Source organism: Colobus angolensis, unplaced genomic scaffold (genome assembly GCF_000951035.1).
Source record: "Colobus angolensis palliatus isolate OR3802 unplaced genomic scaffold, Cang.pa_1.0 Scaffold232, whole genome shotgun sequence".
Classification (NCBI taxonomy): domain Eukaryota; kingdom Metazoa; phylum Chordata; class Mammalia; order Primates; family Cercopithecidae; genus Colobus; species Colobus angolensis.
This window is the reverse complement of record NW_012115511.1, coordinates 3,687,336-3,704,027: the sequence shown is the minus strand read 5'-3', so window position 1 is coordinate 3,704,027 and position 16,692 is coordinate 3,687,336. Positions and strand designations below refer to the sequence as shown.

Sequence of the window (16,692 nt, the reverse complement as noted above, 5' to 3'; positions counted from 1 at the left end):
TTTTTTTTTTTTTTTTTTTTTTTTCCTCCAAAGCCTCCTGAATCTCTCACATGCTAGTTGAGCTTTAATAGGGTGGGGAGTAATGGAGAACTCATCGGATCTGTAATAGCTCTTCACTTGACTGCAGCCAGCAATAACAGCGGGAGCAGCCAGAGATAAGAGAGGAGAGAGGGAGAGTGTGTGTGGAAGAGAGAGAGAGAAGAGAGAGGGAGAGGGAGAGAGGACACGCACTCTAAAGCTGCCACTTTTTTTTTCCTCCCCTTCACTCTTTTCGCCCATCCTAGGATCCAATGATAGCTGGACAAGTCAGTAAGCCCTTGCTGTCAGTGCGGAGTGAAATGAATGCGGAGTTGAGAGGTGAGGACAAGGCTGCTACTTCAGACAGCGAGCTGAATGAGCCCCTGCTTGCGCCTGTGGAATCAAATGACAGCGAGGACACTCCCAGCAAGCTCTTCGGTAAGTCTGTCTAGGTATTTCATTTCAGTACTACCATGTTGTCCGGAAGAGCAATCCAACCCCCCCAACCCCCCCTTTTTTTCTGTTGTTCATTCAGTTTTCTCGTAAGTACTAAAAAGGAGCATCTTAGAGGTGCTAAGCCACCGAAGCTGATTCCAGCCAGCTAGGAGGATGTCCTCCAAACTTTTACCAACAAGGAACTTATTCGCTGCCCATTTTGACTTGTCAAATATTGCTGAAGTCCCCAGGCTGGAAATTATTTGGAAAAAAATAGAAAGTGGTAATAATAATCAGGAAATCGGTTCCATTGTGAGAATTGGTTAACATTTATTGAGTAAATATCGACTCGGTTTCAGGTTGCTTCGCAGCCTTTTGTTAAGGGGAAGGTGAGTAAAGACATTATCTGTCGTCTAAAGATGGGAGAGGAGAACTGAAAAATATCAATACAAGTCTTGCTATGCCAGGTAAACAAAGGTGGCCACGGGAATTGCTCTAAGAAATAACATGTGTCATCACAATCAGAATGAATATTTCTTCTTTAAAAAAAGGTGATGAGGAACGAAAACAGGTTCTCTGATTCCCTCCTCTACCCCTCTCCTTTTCAATATTGTGTTTATAGCCTCATAACTAAAAGTAGAGGCAGCCCAGGACCTTTTAGGAATCTTTGTTTCATAAACAAAACAAGAACAAGCAGAGTGCCACTCCAGCAAAGACATCTGTCATTCAAACAGATGACACTGTAAGCCAACTCATGCAACTGTGATCTCTAATCAGAAAGGGGAGCGGGTTGTTGAGGCGCGTGCCTGAGTGATAGATGTTAATGGATGTCTCTGCTGGAGAAGCACTTTAGGGTTCAGAGTGACGTTAGGTTTTCAGAACAATTGCTCCTGAAACATTTGCTTTTAATTATTTTCAAGTGCATGTGTGTGCACACACACATAGACATAAGTATAACTACTAACCTGACGTATATATATCAGGCAGAGTACTGCTTGGTCTCAGGTAAGCACCTGAACTTCAAAAAAAAAAAAACATTACATAGACTACTACTTTGTTAAGAAAATCAGCAATTCGGCTTAAAACACAGGCTTTATTTATTTATTTATTTTAACAGACAGAAAGCAAGCTGCCTTGAGTGTTTGGCAACTCTAGGCTAGCTTGCTTCAAAAGACAAGCTTTTCCTTAATTTTAAATGCTTACTCAATCAAACATTAGAGAGATGTCACAGAGAAACTCTGCTTTTCAGATTTTCTCTTGGTACAATACTGTTTTATGCTTAACAATATACTAGATTCCAATTGCAAGAAATTCTTTGGTAGCACCCCTTCTTTGAAAAGCAGCAATGCCACCTCTGACATGAATTTCCAAACCCGTGCATTCGGGTTTTAGCATTTTCACCCTAAAGAAATTTTTTTACAGTGTAAATTTTTATCCATATAGGAAGAATTATGCACTAAAACCTTCACTTCAATTGTAGGAGGGTAGTGAGAAAAGTCAGATAAAATGATAAATTACAGAAAGGTAAAAGCCATGCCCATACCCTTCTGATGTTGAGTATGCTAAGTAAGCACTTTGACTTTTAAAAAGTAATTAATTTTGAGTTCAACAAGCTACAGATAATACATTTTTGTTCCCAAACTTTGCATGCATTTAAAATAAAAGTAAATGGATTTTGTAGACTTGAGCTTGGAGCTCCAACTTGTTTTCTTTCAAGTAATCCAAAAGAGGGGCGATTGATTTTTTCATTTGTTTAGGGTTCCCAGTGTTGAACACTATTATAGATTTGTTATGCTATGTCTTACTGATTTGCATGTGTAGAGAAAAAAGCTTCAAAAATTCCAAGAGGGTCAAAGAGATTTCAATTAAAAGTTTAATTCAAAAGTAATATTTTTGTGAGGTGCCATTTACTAAGAATTCATAGTTTAATGTTAAAATCATAGTGGATTTTAGAAGGAATCCGCTTTTCATTTTGAAATTCTCAACTTCTGAGTTTGTGTGAGAGAACACAGAAAAATCTACATCTTATATTCCTTTTGAATTCACTTAATTGTCTTTGGTCTCTAGACTGTTCTTCAAACACAATGCGAGTATTTCCCAGTTTCCAATTAGGTCAAGAAGAAATCAGTAGATTAACAGTTTTGAGAACTTGAGAAAAAATTAGAGACAATATGGGAAAGAAAGAATAGAAAGGATCAGGAGGAAGCACCCTAATATTCTCATAAGGTTTCCTTTGCAGGGGCCTGTTATGCTCTTACTTTTTAATATTACCAGGACTTGGCCGTAGCAATTCAAGTTTACATAACTGACTAAAACTTTCCAGAATAATTCTGTCCCAGAATTTTTAGTAACTTTGGCAGCACAATTTAAGGAACCATGATTTTCTTTGATATGCATATGTTCAAGTCTGCTTTTTGTTTTTAGATGTAGTCTTGATTATACCCTCTACTTGATAATGAAGAATTGTGTTCTTCCTGAATAGTTGACAGCATCTATGTTTTTATCTAAACAATAATTTTCTAATATACTCACTCTCTCTCTCAAACTGTCATTCTTCTATATATACACTGTAGTATTGAAAATTGGGCTTCTCTAATGAGATGGCAAGATTATGACAAATCATGTGCATCTTGATACGTTTAGTTTCATGGAGAGACATTAACCAACAACAGGAGACAAGCAGAGCTCAGGTTTTTTTATTGTACCTGAAATTTCAGTATAAATGGATTTCTTTGAAGCCTCTTCCCCCATCTGTGTACTGTTCAAATTAGCAGTCCAGAGGACAAGTCTGTTTCCCTCACAGTATGGTACCTTCAGCCCAAAACTGCAGGAGAAAGGCTAATACTGATGCCCTCTATGGATAAACAAAGGAAATTCCAGGAACCATTGGGCCTTTTATGCCTCTCCTTAAATTGCACCTCTGCACTTAACAGCATCCAAAGGGAAACATACTGTGCAGAATGTTTCAGTGCTCTGAGCAACTCAGAATACCAGAAGGAGAAAGGAGAAGCCATATGCTAGCCTAAGTAGAAAGTTCAGAAAAGGGCCCTTGTGTTTTATAAAGTAATTACATCAGTGGTAACGTTTTGCTTAACTTGAACAGCCATGGAAACTAAAGTACACTTAGGAGAGATGAATCCACATTTCATTGAGAAACATGGGGTTAGGTAGTTCTCTGTGATATCATTAAGTGGTGCATTATTTATTCTTCTAAAGCCTGTAGGATAACTATCTCCTTTTTCAGTTCATGACTGTATTATGCTAAGCTCTGAGCCGTAAGAAACAGTATAGAGGAGAACAGGTTTGCATGTGGTTGGGGGTGGGGGATTATCAGAGAATCTGGAGCTGTGTCTCACAGGGCTTTAGCTGTGTGATCAGATGAGTGATGCTACATAGAGCCAGTCATTTAATATGTGGCTAGTGATGGACATATTGGAAACCATTCTCAAAACTGGCCTTTGGCAAACCATCTTAAAGGGAAGAGGTTGCTGTGTTTCTCTAGTGACATTTATAGTACTCGTGTCAATGTGGTGCTTCACTTTTAGTTATGCCCATCAAGAATTCAGTGTTCCACATTCAGTCAAGTTGGATGCTAAAATTCAAATGGTAGCATCAACAACTTGGTAGGGAAAATGACGGCAGAAAGGATAAAAGTAATATATATCCTTGGAAAAAATATGTACACTAAAGTTTTCCCATGCACTCTCAGCCGAATAAGTGAGATCTCATAAAACATGCCCTAAATATTTTCTCCCCTATATATTGAGATTTGAAAGATGATTTATTAACAGTGTTTCTCCTGGGAAAATGTTTATTGTTTGAAGTTAAACCTCATGATTTCTTTCCTTTAAGTCCCAGCTATCTTGGGTGGCTGCGTTAGTCTTGGTGGCTGGCTTCTCAGTTGTACTACACTGTGCATGAATTGGGCACACAGCTAAGAGTCTTGAGCTGAGATGGAACTACAAAACCTTGTATAAGCGTTGCATCGAAAGTAAAAAGTTTGTGGTTGATTTTCTCTTCTGATATTGTGCTTTTCTAGGATAAAAGAAATTGCATGCAATGATACTTTTAAGAGTGGATATTTTCAATGCCATTTATCTGTGAGCTGTTGGAAAAGGCCTTAAAGTTGGCTCAGGGATTCCTCCATGTTATAGAATGTACTATATTGTGTATTTCTTTTCCTTTCTGTGATCTTTCTCACAGAAACATGCATTATAAGATTTTTTTCTTTCAAATTGCCATCCAGTTTGACTTGATTAGAATTTATGGCAGTGGAGTCGCTTTCAATGACAAAAGGATAAAGGACTAAATTGTCTGTCACCCCTTGAGACAGTGGTCTCTGCAGGTCACCGTGGAGGTCATTGCAGGGCATTATGGGGACTGCACTTGGGGGTGATGCTGCCTCGCGCCCGTGCATCAGTGGAGGCCTTCATTATGGGATCACTGTCTTCATTACTTTGTTTAAACGTCTCTCTCCAGGCTTCAGTACCTTGGGTATTTATAATATTCTGATTAACTATTCTGGAGCCAGTAATCAGTACCAAGAGCTTAAACCCAAGAGGGATTTAGTTAGGAGGTGATGAGGTAAATTCCCTAGAGAAATATATTTATTTAAAATATGTATCATGCTTCTATATTTTTAGAAGTTTCTATATTAAATCAATTGAAAATTTATACCCCTTTTCACCAGAGAAAGTTTTGCTAAAGAAATATTAAAAGTATATTTTTTAAATCAACTAAATAATTTGAGTAATAGATTTATGCAAAAATAGTTATTTAAAAGAAATCTGTAGAAACCTGTATTTGTGGAAGTAAGTGAGATGCACAAGGTATTTGTCAAAAATCAGTTATGGTTTAATAGTCAAACAAGCCCTTGTCATGCTGCTGCATACTTGAGTGGAAAAAAATGCACATTTGGATACACTTCTTACATTTAAGAAAGTCTAATGCACCAGGGTATTTTTAAAAAAATCAGTGAGAGGCTGTGTGCATTTGAACAATTTTAGTTTAGATTATCCCCCCAGAAAAACACTGTAATGCTCCATTGATAAATAAATCCACTTTAAATAACATGAATGTGTAAGCTTTGAAATAAAAATAAATCCATATAGAGAGGCACTGGTGTTCAAATTTTTCACCATATTTTTCTGTGGAGCTGCTCATTTCTAAGTGAACTTCAGTGGGGGACAGTGCACAATATGTGCCAGAATCGTCAGTGGGAACCTTCCTCTTGCCTGTCTTTGCTAGCTCTTCGCTATGCCTGGGGTGCTCAGGTCAGACCTCTGTTTAAAGCAGGAAGTTCAATATTGCAGTGTCCAAGGATACTCCATGGTAGCACATTAGCAAGTCAAAATACTGATACGGTTTTACTCTTTTCTCCCCTTTTATTTTGATTACTGTGATTCTTATATTTTGTTGTTGTCATTAAATTGTCCTAAAAACAACAGGAAATAAGGTATTAGAAATGAGATTAATCTGTACATCATCACTCCTTTAAATGATCCCATTTTCATCTCTTGAATGTCTTGGATGTTTCTGACTAAAATGTTACATGGCATTACAGTGTTTTTGTAGTTCACCCAGCCCAGTTTATGTCATAATTAATAAATAGAGGTGCATTCCAGATTCAAGCTCCCAAGGCTCAGCCCTTAAGAAGATTGCTTTCGCTCTTAATTACCTGCTTTAATTATACAGCTAGCATTCCCGTTCTCAAGAATTGACCAAATACGTTTTTCTCCCACTTCAACGTTGAGATTTCACTTGACTGTTTCAAGTGGACCTTGTTTGTTATGAGACAGTCAACAGTTCATTTGTGAGAGAATTGGCACTTTCTTTGATTGACGACCTTGCTGGTTTATATTTGGGGATTAATAATACATCAGACATTCACACATTAAAAAGAAAGTAAATGTGAAGAGGAAGGGTAGAAGGTTCAGTTCTGCTATTGGGCTGCCCTGATTATTCAGGCCTTCCCTGGGAATGCAGAGGCAATCGGAGAAGCAGGCACATTTGCCCAAATATGCACCTGGCTCCACTTAACATGTTTCTTGATTTTTTATGCTAAAGAAAAAGATAGCAAAGTGTTTATACCAAACTGGCACCCTGTCAGGGGGCAATCTGTATAAAGTTTCCCGCTGTCAGGTTAATAAATTTTTAAAAAATATCCAAAGGCAGAGGTAGCTAGAGAAAGCTCATAGTAACAGTTGCCATTCTCCAGCGGATGGGTTTCTCTTTAATATCAGCCTGGCTCTGGAATTTTCTTGTTTGTTGTCTTCCTGGGTTCTGTACTTAGCTGGCGTTTTTGTTCAGCTTTTCTTTTATTCATGCCATTTCAGTCTTACTTTTTAAATGTTTATCTTTTTAAATTTCAAATGTCTTTTCTTTGAGAGAGAAACAAGTGAGCATAATTTGTTTTAATTTTTTATATGGTATTTTGCAGTTGCACATATACTTTGTCATGCTATGACTCTGAATGAGCTTCTAAATCTATCAACACTGGACTTTTCTTTGGGAATACCTTCAAGTAATATTTATTCATAAAGGAGTATCTGTGCTTTGGCAATATGGGGGCTTCTGATGAGGTCGATTATTAAACATGTTGATCTGATTCTTAATCTTTTCAATGTAAACTTTCACCTCCTGATTGTCAAAGTCAGATTTCATAAAAATGAAACAAGGGTGGACTTGTTTGGAGACATCTTCTAGTCTATGCTGTGACACTTTATGAGCTATCAAAAATGGATTAAGCCCTTTTAGTGTGAGTGCAGAGGTCAGAAAGAATAACATTGGATCTCTTGAGGCTAAAGAAAGTTTGTCATTCGCAGAGAAATGGAAATTAACTTTGTTTTATAAATATTCCAAGGTAATTTTTTAAGCTACCTAATCAAGATGCCTACCCCCTGAGATCGCTTCTTAATAATTAGCTTCTACTTTAAAAAATTTCCTAGTATGTTATATGAATGTCTATATTTTATTTGAGAATGGAAAAGAAAATCCATGCCCAAACTTCTCTTACAGTTTTTCCTTCTTAAGTGATTTTAAGGTCTTATATGTAACAAGAATATATTGTGATTTTTTTAAAATTAAAAAATTAGCTACCTGGAACAAAATAACTAATAGTCTAAGCAAGTGACTAATTATTGGAGGACCACACTGCCATTAAAACTATTTGAAAATATAAGGAAAATGATCAGATTATAATTAGAGAAACTAAGTAATATAATTATACATGAACTAAATGCTTAAGAGATTTGCTGTACAAAAGACCATTTGAAAATGGGACTATATAATGAAATCTGCATTCACTTAGCTGGTTAAAAATGTTCTTAGTAAATAACCAAAATAAAACCTGTTAGTTTAGCTCATGAATGAAGTAGAATATGAAGGTATTTTTAGGGTACTTATGATGTCCCAATGATAGCCAACATGAAACGGTTTCACAATTTAATGAATACGTGTATCCTGCCATATATTGTTTGGCATTAAGTAGTTTTCTTAGTGTTTCATCTTTTCCTCTAAAATAATTAGTGTTTCTTGGGATTGACTGATGTACCTTCCAAATATTTTGTATTTCTTTAATTTCATCCTATTAATGAGAATAAAAGCATAATTATGACAGAAGTTTGTGAAAGCCAAGGAATTCATATTTAAAGACTGATATTAACACAGTGTTTTAAAATAGCAATGCAAATTTATCCATTTTCTTACCACTTCCATACTTTATTTTTGTTTCCCTCTGTTTTCTTTCTTAGGCACCGTGAGTGCACAGTGAAAGAAGTGTAATGCTATCTGTATAAAATATTTGTGTGTGTCTATGGTCTGCTTTTCTCCGTATTTTCTTCATACACATACAATGCTTCAAATTGTCTTACTGAATCTGTAGTATGTATGTATTTTCTCTATTGTAAAACTAACAAAGTCTCATTTATAATAAGCTTTCTTTTAGTTCATGCTATCCATCCAACATTTAAATGCATTTCTCCTGTATATTTAAAAAACAGTTCCCTGATAAATGTATGAAAATTAACAGCTTACCAAAAAAGGGAAACTAACTATATTGTAGTATTGCTTCAGCTATACTTGGGCTAGAATCCAAGTTCCAGTGTCTTCTTCGATGCTGCTGTTTACTGAGCAGAAGAGACAAGAAGATTCCTCAGGATTTATGCAGTTTAATTGAGTAAAGAAATCTGGGGTTTTTGGACAACTTGACTTGTAGAAAATATATGTAGTTTTAAAGCATACCAACTTACCTAAGCTGGGGAAGACTCTGGGATCTAAAATATTGGGAACCTAAATACTTGTCTATTTCTGGGATAGACATATATCACAATATAAACATTTATCCTTTTCTTTTTTTAAGTCAAAGGCATTTATTCAATAGTTATCAAGCACAATTTTTGTTACACATTCCTTTAAGGATTCTGTGTGCCTATATATCAAGGTAGAGTGTGTGATTGGTGCACAATAAAGAAATCATATTTTAAACATTTACTATTAAAGTAATGTGGTATGATTAATCTCCTTTTGCAGTTCTTGATGACCACATATGTGGTTATTTGTCTTTTAATACCAATATGGCAGCATATATTTTTGCAAATTAATGATTTGGGGTGACTTCCTACAGGAGGGAATCATCACTGTCAAAGCAGAAGAGAAGCTAAGGGGTTAATATGATTTAAAAATGCAAATATTTGAAGCTGTTTTAAAAGCATGAAAAATTATTGTACATGACTTTTTGCTCAAATCGACCCAGGGTAAAGGAGAATAAAAAGTCGAATGGAAACCCACATGTTCCTATATTTAAAAATGTATACACATGGAAGTAATGTGGGGAGTGAAATGCACTTCATCAAAACTGGCATTTTTTTCAATATATTTACTTCATTTCCCAAAATATTGCAAGATAGAAATGTGTCAGAAAGGACGCATGCTATTTGCAAAAGGAGAAGCATACAAGAAATATTGCATCAAACTCCTATTTCAATGGATCCATTTAATTAAATCCATACACTGTTCTGTAATCTACGAATGCATAAATATCCAGAACAAGGATCCTCTCGATTATGAGGGAAAACTTTCACAAACTTTTGGGAGGAACATATACCACTGTTTTAAGTGTTGATTGGCTCATTTTATTCTGATTCCTAAGATGAAGGCAGGTTTTAGTCTTAAGCCTTACCCAAGAAATTGCTCAAATTTTCAGGTAGACTAGTCTATTTCTTTGCTCTAGTTTGAATCTTTACTTCTCCCATTAATTGCATCCTGTATTCATAGTAATTTTCTAGTAAGCCAACTGGAATCTGCAGGCCATCAGAAAAGTGTTAAAAATTATGCCTCATGTTTTAAAAGGAATTAATATCTATAGCTGCCTACTTACAAAAAAAGTGCTAGTCACCTTGGAGATTGCTGATGGTATGGAGGTGGTTGCAGTAGCTTAGAATGGTGGCTACACGTCTTGTCATCTGTAGTGTATCAATATGTTTTTATAATGATACAATAACCTGAACCCTGTAACGGTTTATGGTCCTTTTGAGAATTCTTATGGATTCTTAGAGTGACGGAGGTCTGAGAAAAGATCTTGAAAGCTTTCACAAAATCTGGCTGGGTGACAGAAAGCTAGCAGGACTGTGATTTAGCTGCTAAGAAATCCTATTGACCAGGAACATCATTAAACTTTTAAGTTAAAACAAAAACCACAAAACAAATGGTAGATGCAAAGGGTAAGGGGTACCCAAAGTGGCAGTGAAAATTAAAACGTGCTGAAGATTCTTAAAAATAAAAGGCAAAATGCAGCAAGCCCATTGTTGATCTTGATCTCCTACTTAGAAATAAGAATTTTTAAATACACCTTTCTGAATATTGCAGTGTGTGTCGGAAATCTGTATTTGTGCATCTCCTTTATGGAATCTGTCAGAACTGATTGCTGCTCTTTCATTTTCTCTGGCTATTTTTAGTCAATGATAAATAAAGAACTTGAATTTTGAATCTGGCACCAGTGAGATATAGAACCAGAAACAGGAGGAAATAACCACGATGAGTAACTTCACATCAGTATCTGCATGGAGATCTCAGTCCTCTGAACATTTGTAATACTGCTAATTTCTATGGACTTTTTAAAATACTTCCACATGAGCTCTCAAAACCCATAAAAGTGTGGCATGTAAAGTAAATTGTTTGTCACTTGCCGACGACCTGCCATATTTATTGTCAGGAGAAATGGACATTAGTTGGAAAAGCAGTTGTTAAAGGCCAAACAATTTTTAAAGATGGCAAAGATGCGCTAGGGTTTTCCTTTTTCTAACAATGAGCCACCCCTTCAGACATCAAAAGACAAGATAATAAGACACTTCAAGCACAATTCAAGATTATATTCAACATCTAAAGGCTCATCTCTTGTCAGTTTGCATTTACTCTCCCAGGGATGTGATGCTTCTATCATCTTTCTGTCAAGAGGAGTCTGGCAGAAGAAGCGAGGGCTCTTATTTCACACACTTAGGGTTTTTTATCAAATAGCCCACACTCGTTCTGATTCAGCCAAAATGGGGGGATAATTTGAAGAAGGTCATGCACAAGTACAAAAATCTCATATTGATTTGTGTGATTAGAAGGCATTAAAATTGCACGTTTATGTTAGTTGCTGAGATGTTGTGTCAGTTTATTTGGTAATACACTTTTGCAGCCTAGAAAAAAAAATGACTTAAAATTTAAAAATAGATGGCTGAAAGCTGAAATGGTTTGTTTTAATGTGGCTGTGTCTGAACATTTAGCAAGTGAACATAAAAATAATGTAAAGCTTTTAGTTTAACAATATTTGAAATTAGCTTATATAATTAAATACTTCATGCAATGTAAAAGCAAAATAGCACAACTGTGCATATCAGGTGAAACAAATATATATGTGAAATTTTTTTTAAACACTTCAAAAATTGATTTCATATCTTTAATATATAGATAAAACGTGATGGCATTTTCAATATAAATTTAATTATGAAGCTGTTTTACAATGGTTATCAAGTTTTTAACATTTTGCACTCTTTAAAATTACAGTGTCATTCTATTTGTCATTTTATGCCATTCTTAGTATATATGCCCTTTTCCAGAGAGGGTACTAAAGAATAAATAAAAGGGTTTTTATTATTATTATTATTCTCTGTCAAAATTCATCACATTTCCTTCTTTGTTCTCTGACAGTCACAAAGCCATACAAAGAAGCATTCCATTTTGGTGGAGGCATGTTTATAGAAGTTAGAAGAACAATCTTTTCCTCTCAAAATAAAACAATTGATGAAAATAAAACCATGATATCCTGGGATCATTTCTATATTGAATCTTTGAAATTACTTTTCCTAGGAATTTTCATCAAGTCTCTGTTGTCTCCACTCCTTATATTTTTCTCCTTTGCTGTGAAGTGTTTTGAAACTGGATTTCTTACTTTTGTGCCACTTTCAAAACAAAGGAGGGGTACATATATACCGTGCAGTTACAGTGTAGAGTAGAAGTGAAAACTCATAATTTGCCCTATTTATTGTATGAGTTTTTTCTATTCAATACAGTTTATGCATTCAACATGGAACAGTGAATTAATCCATTCAATAAACGTTTATTGAGCACCTGCTCTGTGGCAGGGGCGGTGCTGTCTCCTGAGGACTCAGTAGAGAAGACACCAGATAGAACTGATCACCTAGCTTGCCCACTGTGAGGGATACTGAAGATGCAAAACTGAACAAGACATGGGGACCCCACCCTGAAATGGCCCACAATCAGCATCAGACATTGACATTCTATTTTACTTGATAATTTCTGGTACCTTTTTAGGCAATTTTAAGTCTTCAAAACCACGCTTTTCAAAAGTTGTTTGTTGGTTAGAAGCCTCAACATTTGAGAAAAAAACTATTATCTCCAAAATGTAGGGAAGAAGAAAGGAGCATTAAGTGGTTTGTGACAAATGACATTCGCAATGTTTTTATCACAGGGTTTGGTGCATATGCCGTGGAACACAATTGCTCTTCTTTAGGGATTGTCTCTTAATCATGTCCAAAGGGAGGATGAATTAGATTATTTCTTCCTCCTTGTCTTTTCTGCCTTCATTCTTCTCCCAGAATTCTTGTTTGTCTTATATATTTTTTATTTTTTTATTTTTATTTACTTATGTTTTTACATATGTTCTCTTGGGGACCAATTCCTTTTATTTTATTTTATTTTAATTTTTTTTTTTTGAGACAAGATCTTGCTCTGTCAACCAAGCTGGAGTACGGTGGTATGATCATGGCTGCAGCCTCAACCTCCTGGGCTCAAGTGATCCTCCCGTCTCAGCCTCCTGAGTAGCTGGGACTACAGGCGTGCACCATCACACTCAGCTAATTTTTTTTTTTCAACTTGCAAGAGACAGGTCTCACTTTGTTGCTCAGGCTGGTCTTGAACTCCTGGCCTCAAGCTATCCTCCCACCTTGGTCTCTCAAACTGTTGGGATTATAGGTATGAGCTACCGCACCTGGTCATTGTCTTACACTATAAAGTAGTACTTCAAGGCTCTGGAGTCAGGTCATGTGGGCTTGAGTCCGGCTCTGCCACTTGTTCACTGGCTGGGTAAAGTAATAACATGTTGACACTTCAGCTTCCCCATCTCTGCATGGAAGTATTGCTGATACACTACAGGACAATCTTGAGCTTGAAGTGAAATGACACATGTAAAAGCCTATAGAGTACCTGGAATGTAATCGGAGCTCAATGAATATCACACTTGTTAAGATTTGAAAATGTACTTGCTATGTCTAGAAAGAATCTGATTAATTTTGGGCAGCAGATACCATAAAACCAAAATTGTGGCCTTTGGAAGTAGCCACGCTTCTCCATAAGGAAACATCAGCCCCCAAGGGTCCTCCTGATCAAAGAAAGGTTCTGGGGATCTTTGCTTCCTAATGGCAACACCCCTTCCTTCTTCAGTCTCTGCTTTCTCTTCAAGTCCATTCAGGAAAGAATTCAGACTCATAAATGGATTGTAAGCAGGTTCTAGAGGGAACAATAGTTGGAACAATAGTTCACTCTCTTCATTCTGGAGAGTACATAAGTGAGGTGGTGAGCAAGGATGGAATAGGGCAGTTACACATCTCACTCTTCTCTGAATTTAAAATGTTGGAAGGTGTGATTCTTTCAAATAATAGCATTTTTAAAAATAATGTTGGCCTTGAGAAGTGCTATGAAGCCAGATGTCTGTGGGCAGCAGCAAATGCCTCTCCCTCGCAGTGTGGTCAGATACCCTGGGGGCAGTCTGCCTTTGGGTGGAGTTCCTCCCAGGGGCGTCAACTGTTCCTCCCTCCCTCCAAGGGAATTTGCCAGCTCCACGCCAAGCACTTCTATCTCTCTGCCTTGACTATACTGTTGCCCATGTTGGGAACAGAGCATTTGCTTCTAGTTAAATGCCCAGAGATCTTTCATAGGATGCTTTTGTGACCAAATCAGGGTGAACTACAGAAAATTTCAGAGAGAGAGAAACATTCCATTGAAGTCATGTGACAATTTTAGAAAAATGGTACTGCAGAAGGATGGTGACCTGGGTTCGAATCACCACCCTTGACCTAGGCACAAGGCTCTGAGCTTATGCCTCCGTTTCCTCTTCTGAAACGTGAGTGTTAAAATACCTATCTGGTGGGATGTTGAAGATTATGTAAAAGAAGGCAAATAAGATGCCTGCACATGGTAGTGTTTAATAATGAGAGCCCGTTCCCCTCACTTCTTAGCCCAGTGCATATCTTTCCAAGGTCTGAGAAGTGACTTATTCTGATGGGAGTTCTCTTGGGAGTGTGGATCGGAGATTAACGATCAGCAGGGGCTCTGAACGTTAAGATCTGTTTTCTCAACGTAGCTTCTCCATGAAAGCCAAAACTCAAGCTAGATGTGGAGAGAATAACCTTTGCCCCGGAAGCAAAGGATTTGACTAGATTGTGGGTCTTCTCTGTCCCAGCAGAGAGCTCTTTTTTGCCCCTAAACGGAAGCGCTTCTCTCAAAAAGTTAGTTACGTGTTAGGTATGGGAACATGTCTTCAACTAGAAATCCATGGAGTCCTCATTCCTTAAGGAATTTTCATAGCCAATGTTTAACTGGAATTTTCAAATCTTCAAGAATGAACCCTTTTCATATATTTTTCAAAAAGAACAAACCAAAAATAAGATGGCAACCTCAAAAAAATCTATTAGTGCCACACTTCCAAGGGTTTGAACATGCTGTGAATATTTAAGTAGCTTAAATTGACATTTGGAACCATAATTGGGAGGAAACATGTTATAACCTTTGTTGGGGATATTTACACATTTTGGTTGAGATCCGTAAAACCTACTTCCTCTTATATACACTAAAGTTGTCAGGATCAGTAAAGGAACATCTTTCTGTTATTGTTGTTGCCATGGCAACCCCACACATTTTTAATTACATATTCATGCCCTATGCTCATTTCTTAGAAATCATTGGCGCTTCTAAAACCACTCATTTAACATGTGTCGATCAATGTCAATAAATACATTGTGATATTAAAAAATATTAAATCATACTTTCAGATTGAATTAATGTACACGTTTGTGTTAATGTTAAGTAGAAGAGACAAACTCTCTTTTAAGCCAGTGGCAATGACCATCCCTTTCATATAATGTGACAGTTTTGACTTTCTTCACTGAATTTATAGCTATATCGCCCCTTAGATGTCCCAGATGTTATTACTGTTCCCTCTGTGGTTTTGTCATTGGGTAACCAAACTTAAATTTATCTACACTTGGCTGCACCCCTGAGCAGTGTCAGCGTAGAAAGGATGATGTTGGGAAAACAAATACAAGGTTGGGCTACATTGTACATAGGAATGAAAATCCACGTCTTCATTCTATGGCATGAATTGGGTCCAGCCTTCTTTACTGAGCCTCTCACCCAGCTCTGACCTGCCTTTCCACACCATTCATTTCCAGCCACCACCTAGAGTGCACTCTGCAACTAAATCTTCCAATTGTTCATATTTTTATTAAGGTTAAGTGTATTTTTTTTTTTTTTTTGAGACAGTTTCACTCCTGTCGCCCAGGCTGGAATGCAATGGCACGATCTTGGCTCACTGCAACCTCCACCTCCTGGTTCAAGCAATACTCCTGCCTCAGCCTCCTGAGTAACTGGAATTACAGTTGCCTGCCACCCCACCCAGATAATTTTTGTATTTTTAGTAGAGACAGGGTTTTGTCATGTTGGCCTGGCTAATCTCAAACTCCTGACCTCAGGTGATCGGCCTCCCAAAGTGCTGGGATTACAGGCATGAGTCACCGTGCTAGGCTGTGTATTCTTTTCTTAATCAGTCCTGACTAAAAGTCAGCACTTAAGAGAAGAATTGCTTTTTCTAGGCAAGAATTTTTTTTTTTTTTTGTACAGATTTCTCTTTTATGTTCCATGGTGGTTCACACATCTTCCTTCCTTGGGGTCCTGGAAACTTTTACGGTTTTTGACATCCCTGAGAATTTACAGGTTGCGGGATTAGGGTGGGGAAAGAGGAGATGTTGGTCAAAGGGTAGAAAGTTTCAGTTAGGAGGAATATGTTTTAGGGACTATAGTTATTAATAGCATGGTAACTATAGTTAATAATCATGTATTGTACATTTCAAAATTCTCAAAAGAGTGTATTTTAAATGTTTGCACCACAAAGAAATAAGTATGCGGTATGATGGATGACTTCATTAGCTTGATTTAATCATCCCACAATGTACACATGTAACAAAACATCACATTGTATTCCATAAATATATACAGTTATTATTAGTCAATTACAAAATTTTAAAACAAAATCATACCTTACCTTTTTAATTAAAAATATTAAAATAGGCTTCCTCTCTCTAACACTTTCTTTACAATAATTTGCCCATGAAAATGGTAACAGTTTTACACTATCTTTTGGAAGGATACCTTATTTTTTGGTCTTCTGATCCTCCAGAGATGCATTTTTTTTTCCTATCAGCTATCAGCCTTTATGAAAAAATCTACAGAATCTACAAAGCAGTACATTGTTAGCTAATAACACTTCAATTTCAATTAGGTGAAAGGGCCAGGTGCAAATAACCATTTAATATCTTGACGTGCTCTTTAAGTCGCTTATAATGAATTTATTGAGAGGTTAATTTATTCAAAAATTAACACTTATTCAGTGTGTCCCCATTTGCTCTTCCTCCTTTCTTGTGGTCAAAATATTCTGGCTAAACTTTTTGATTTCCAACATTACAA

General features: G+C 36.7%; 1 protein-coding gene across 2 annotated transcripts in view; it reads left to right on the top strand.

Annotated features, from left to right (window-relative positions):
• The window catches only part of POU6F2 (POU class 6 homeobox 2), a 491,856-nt gene that overhangs the window by 99,122 nt on the left and 376,042 nt on the right, over window positions 1–16,692 (top strand). For both annotated transcript variants that reach the window (XM_011944507.1, XM_011944506.1), the window contains exon 3: window positions 285–456. In XM_011944507.1, coding sequence (XP_011799897.1) covers window positions 285–456 — 172 coding nt within the window. The remainder of the gene's footprint in view (window positions 1–284; window positions 457–16,692) is intronic.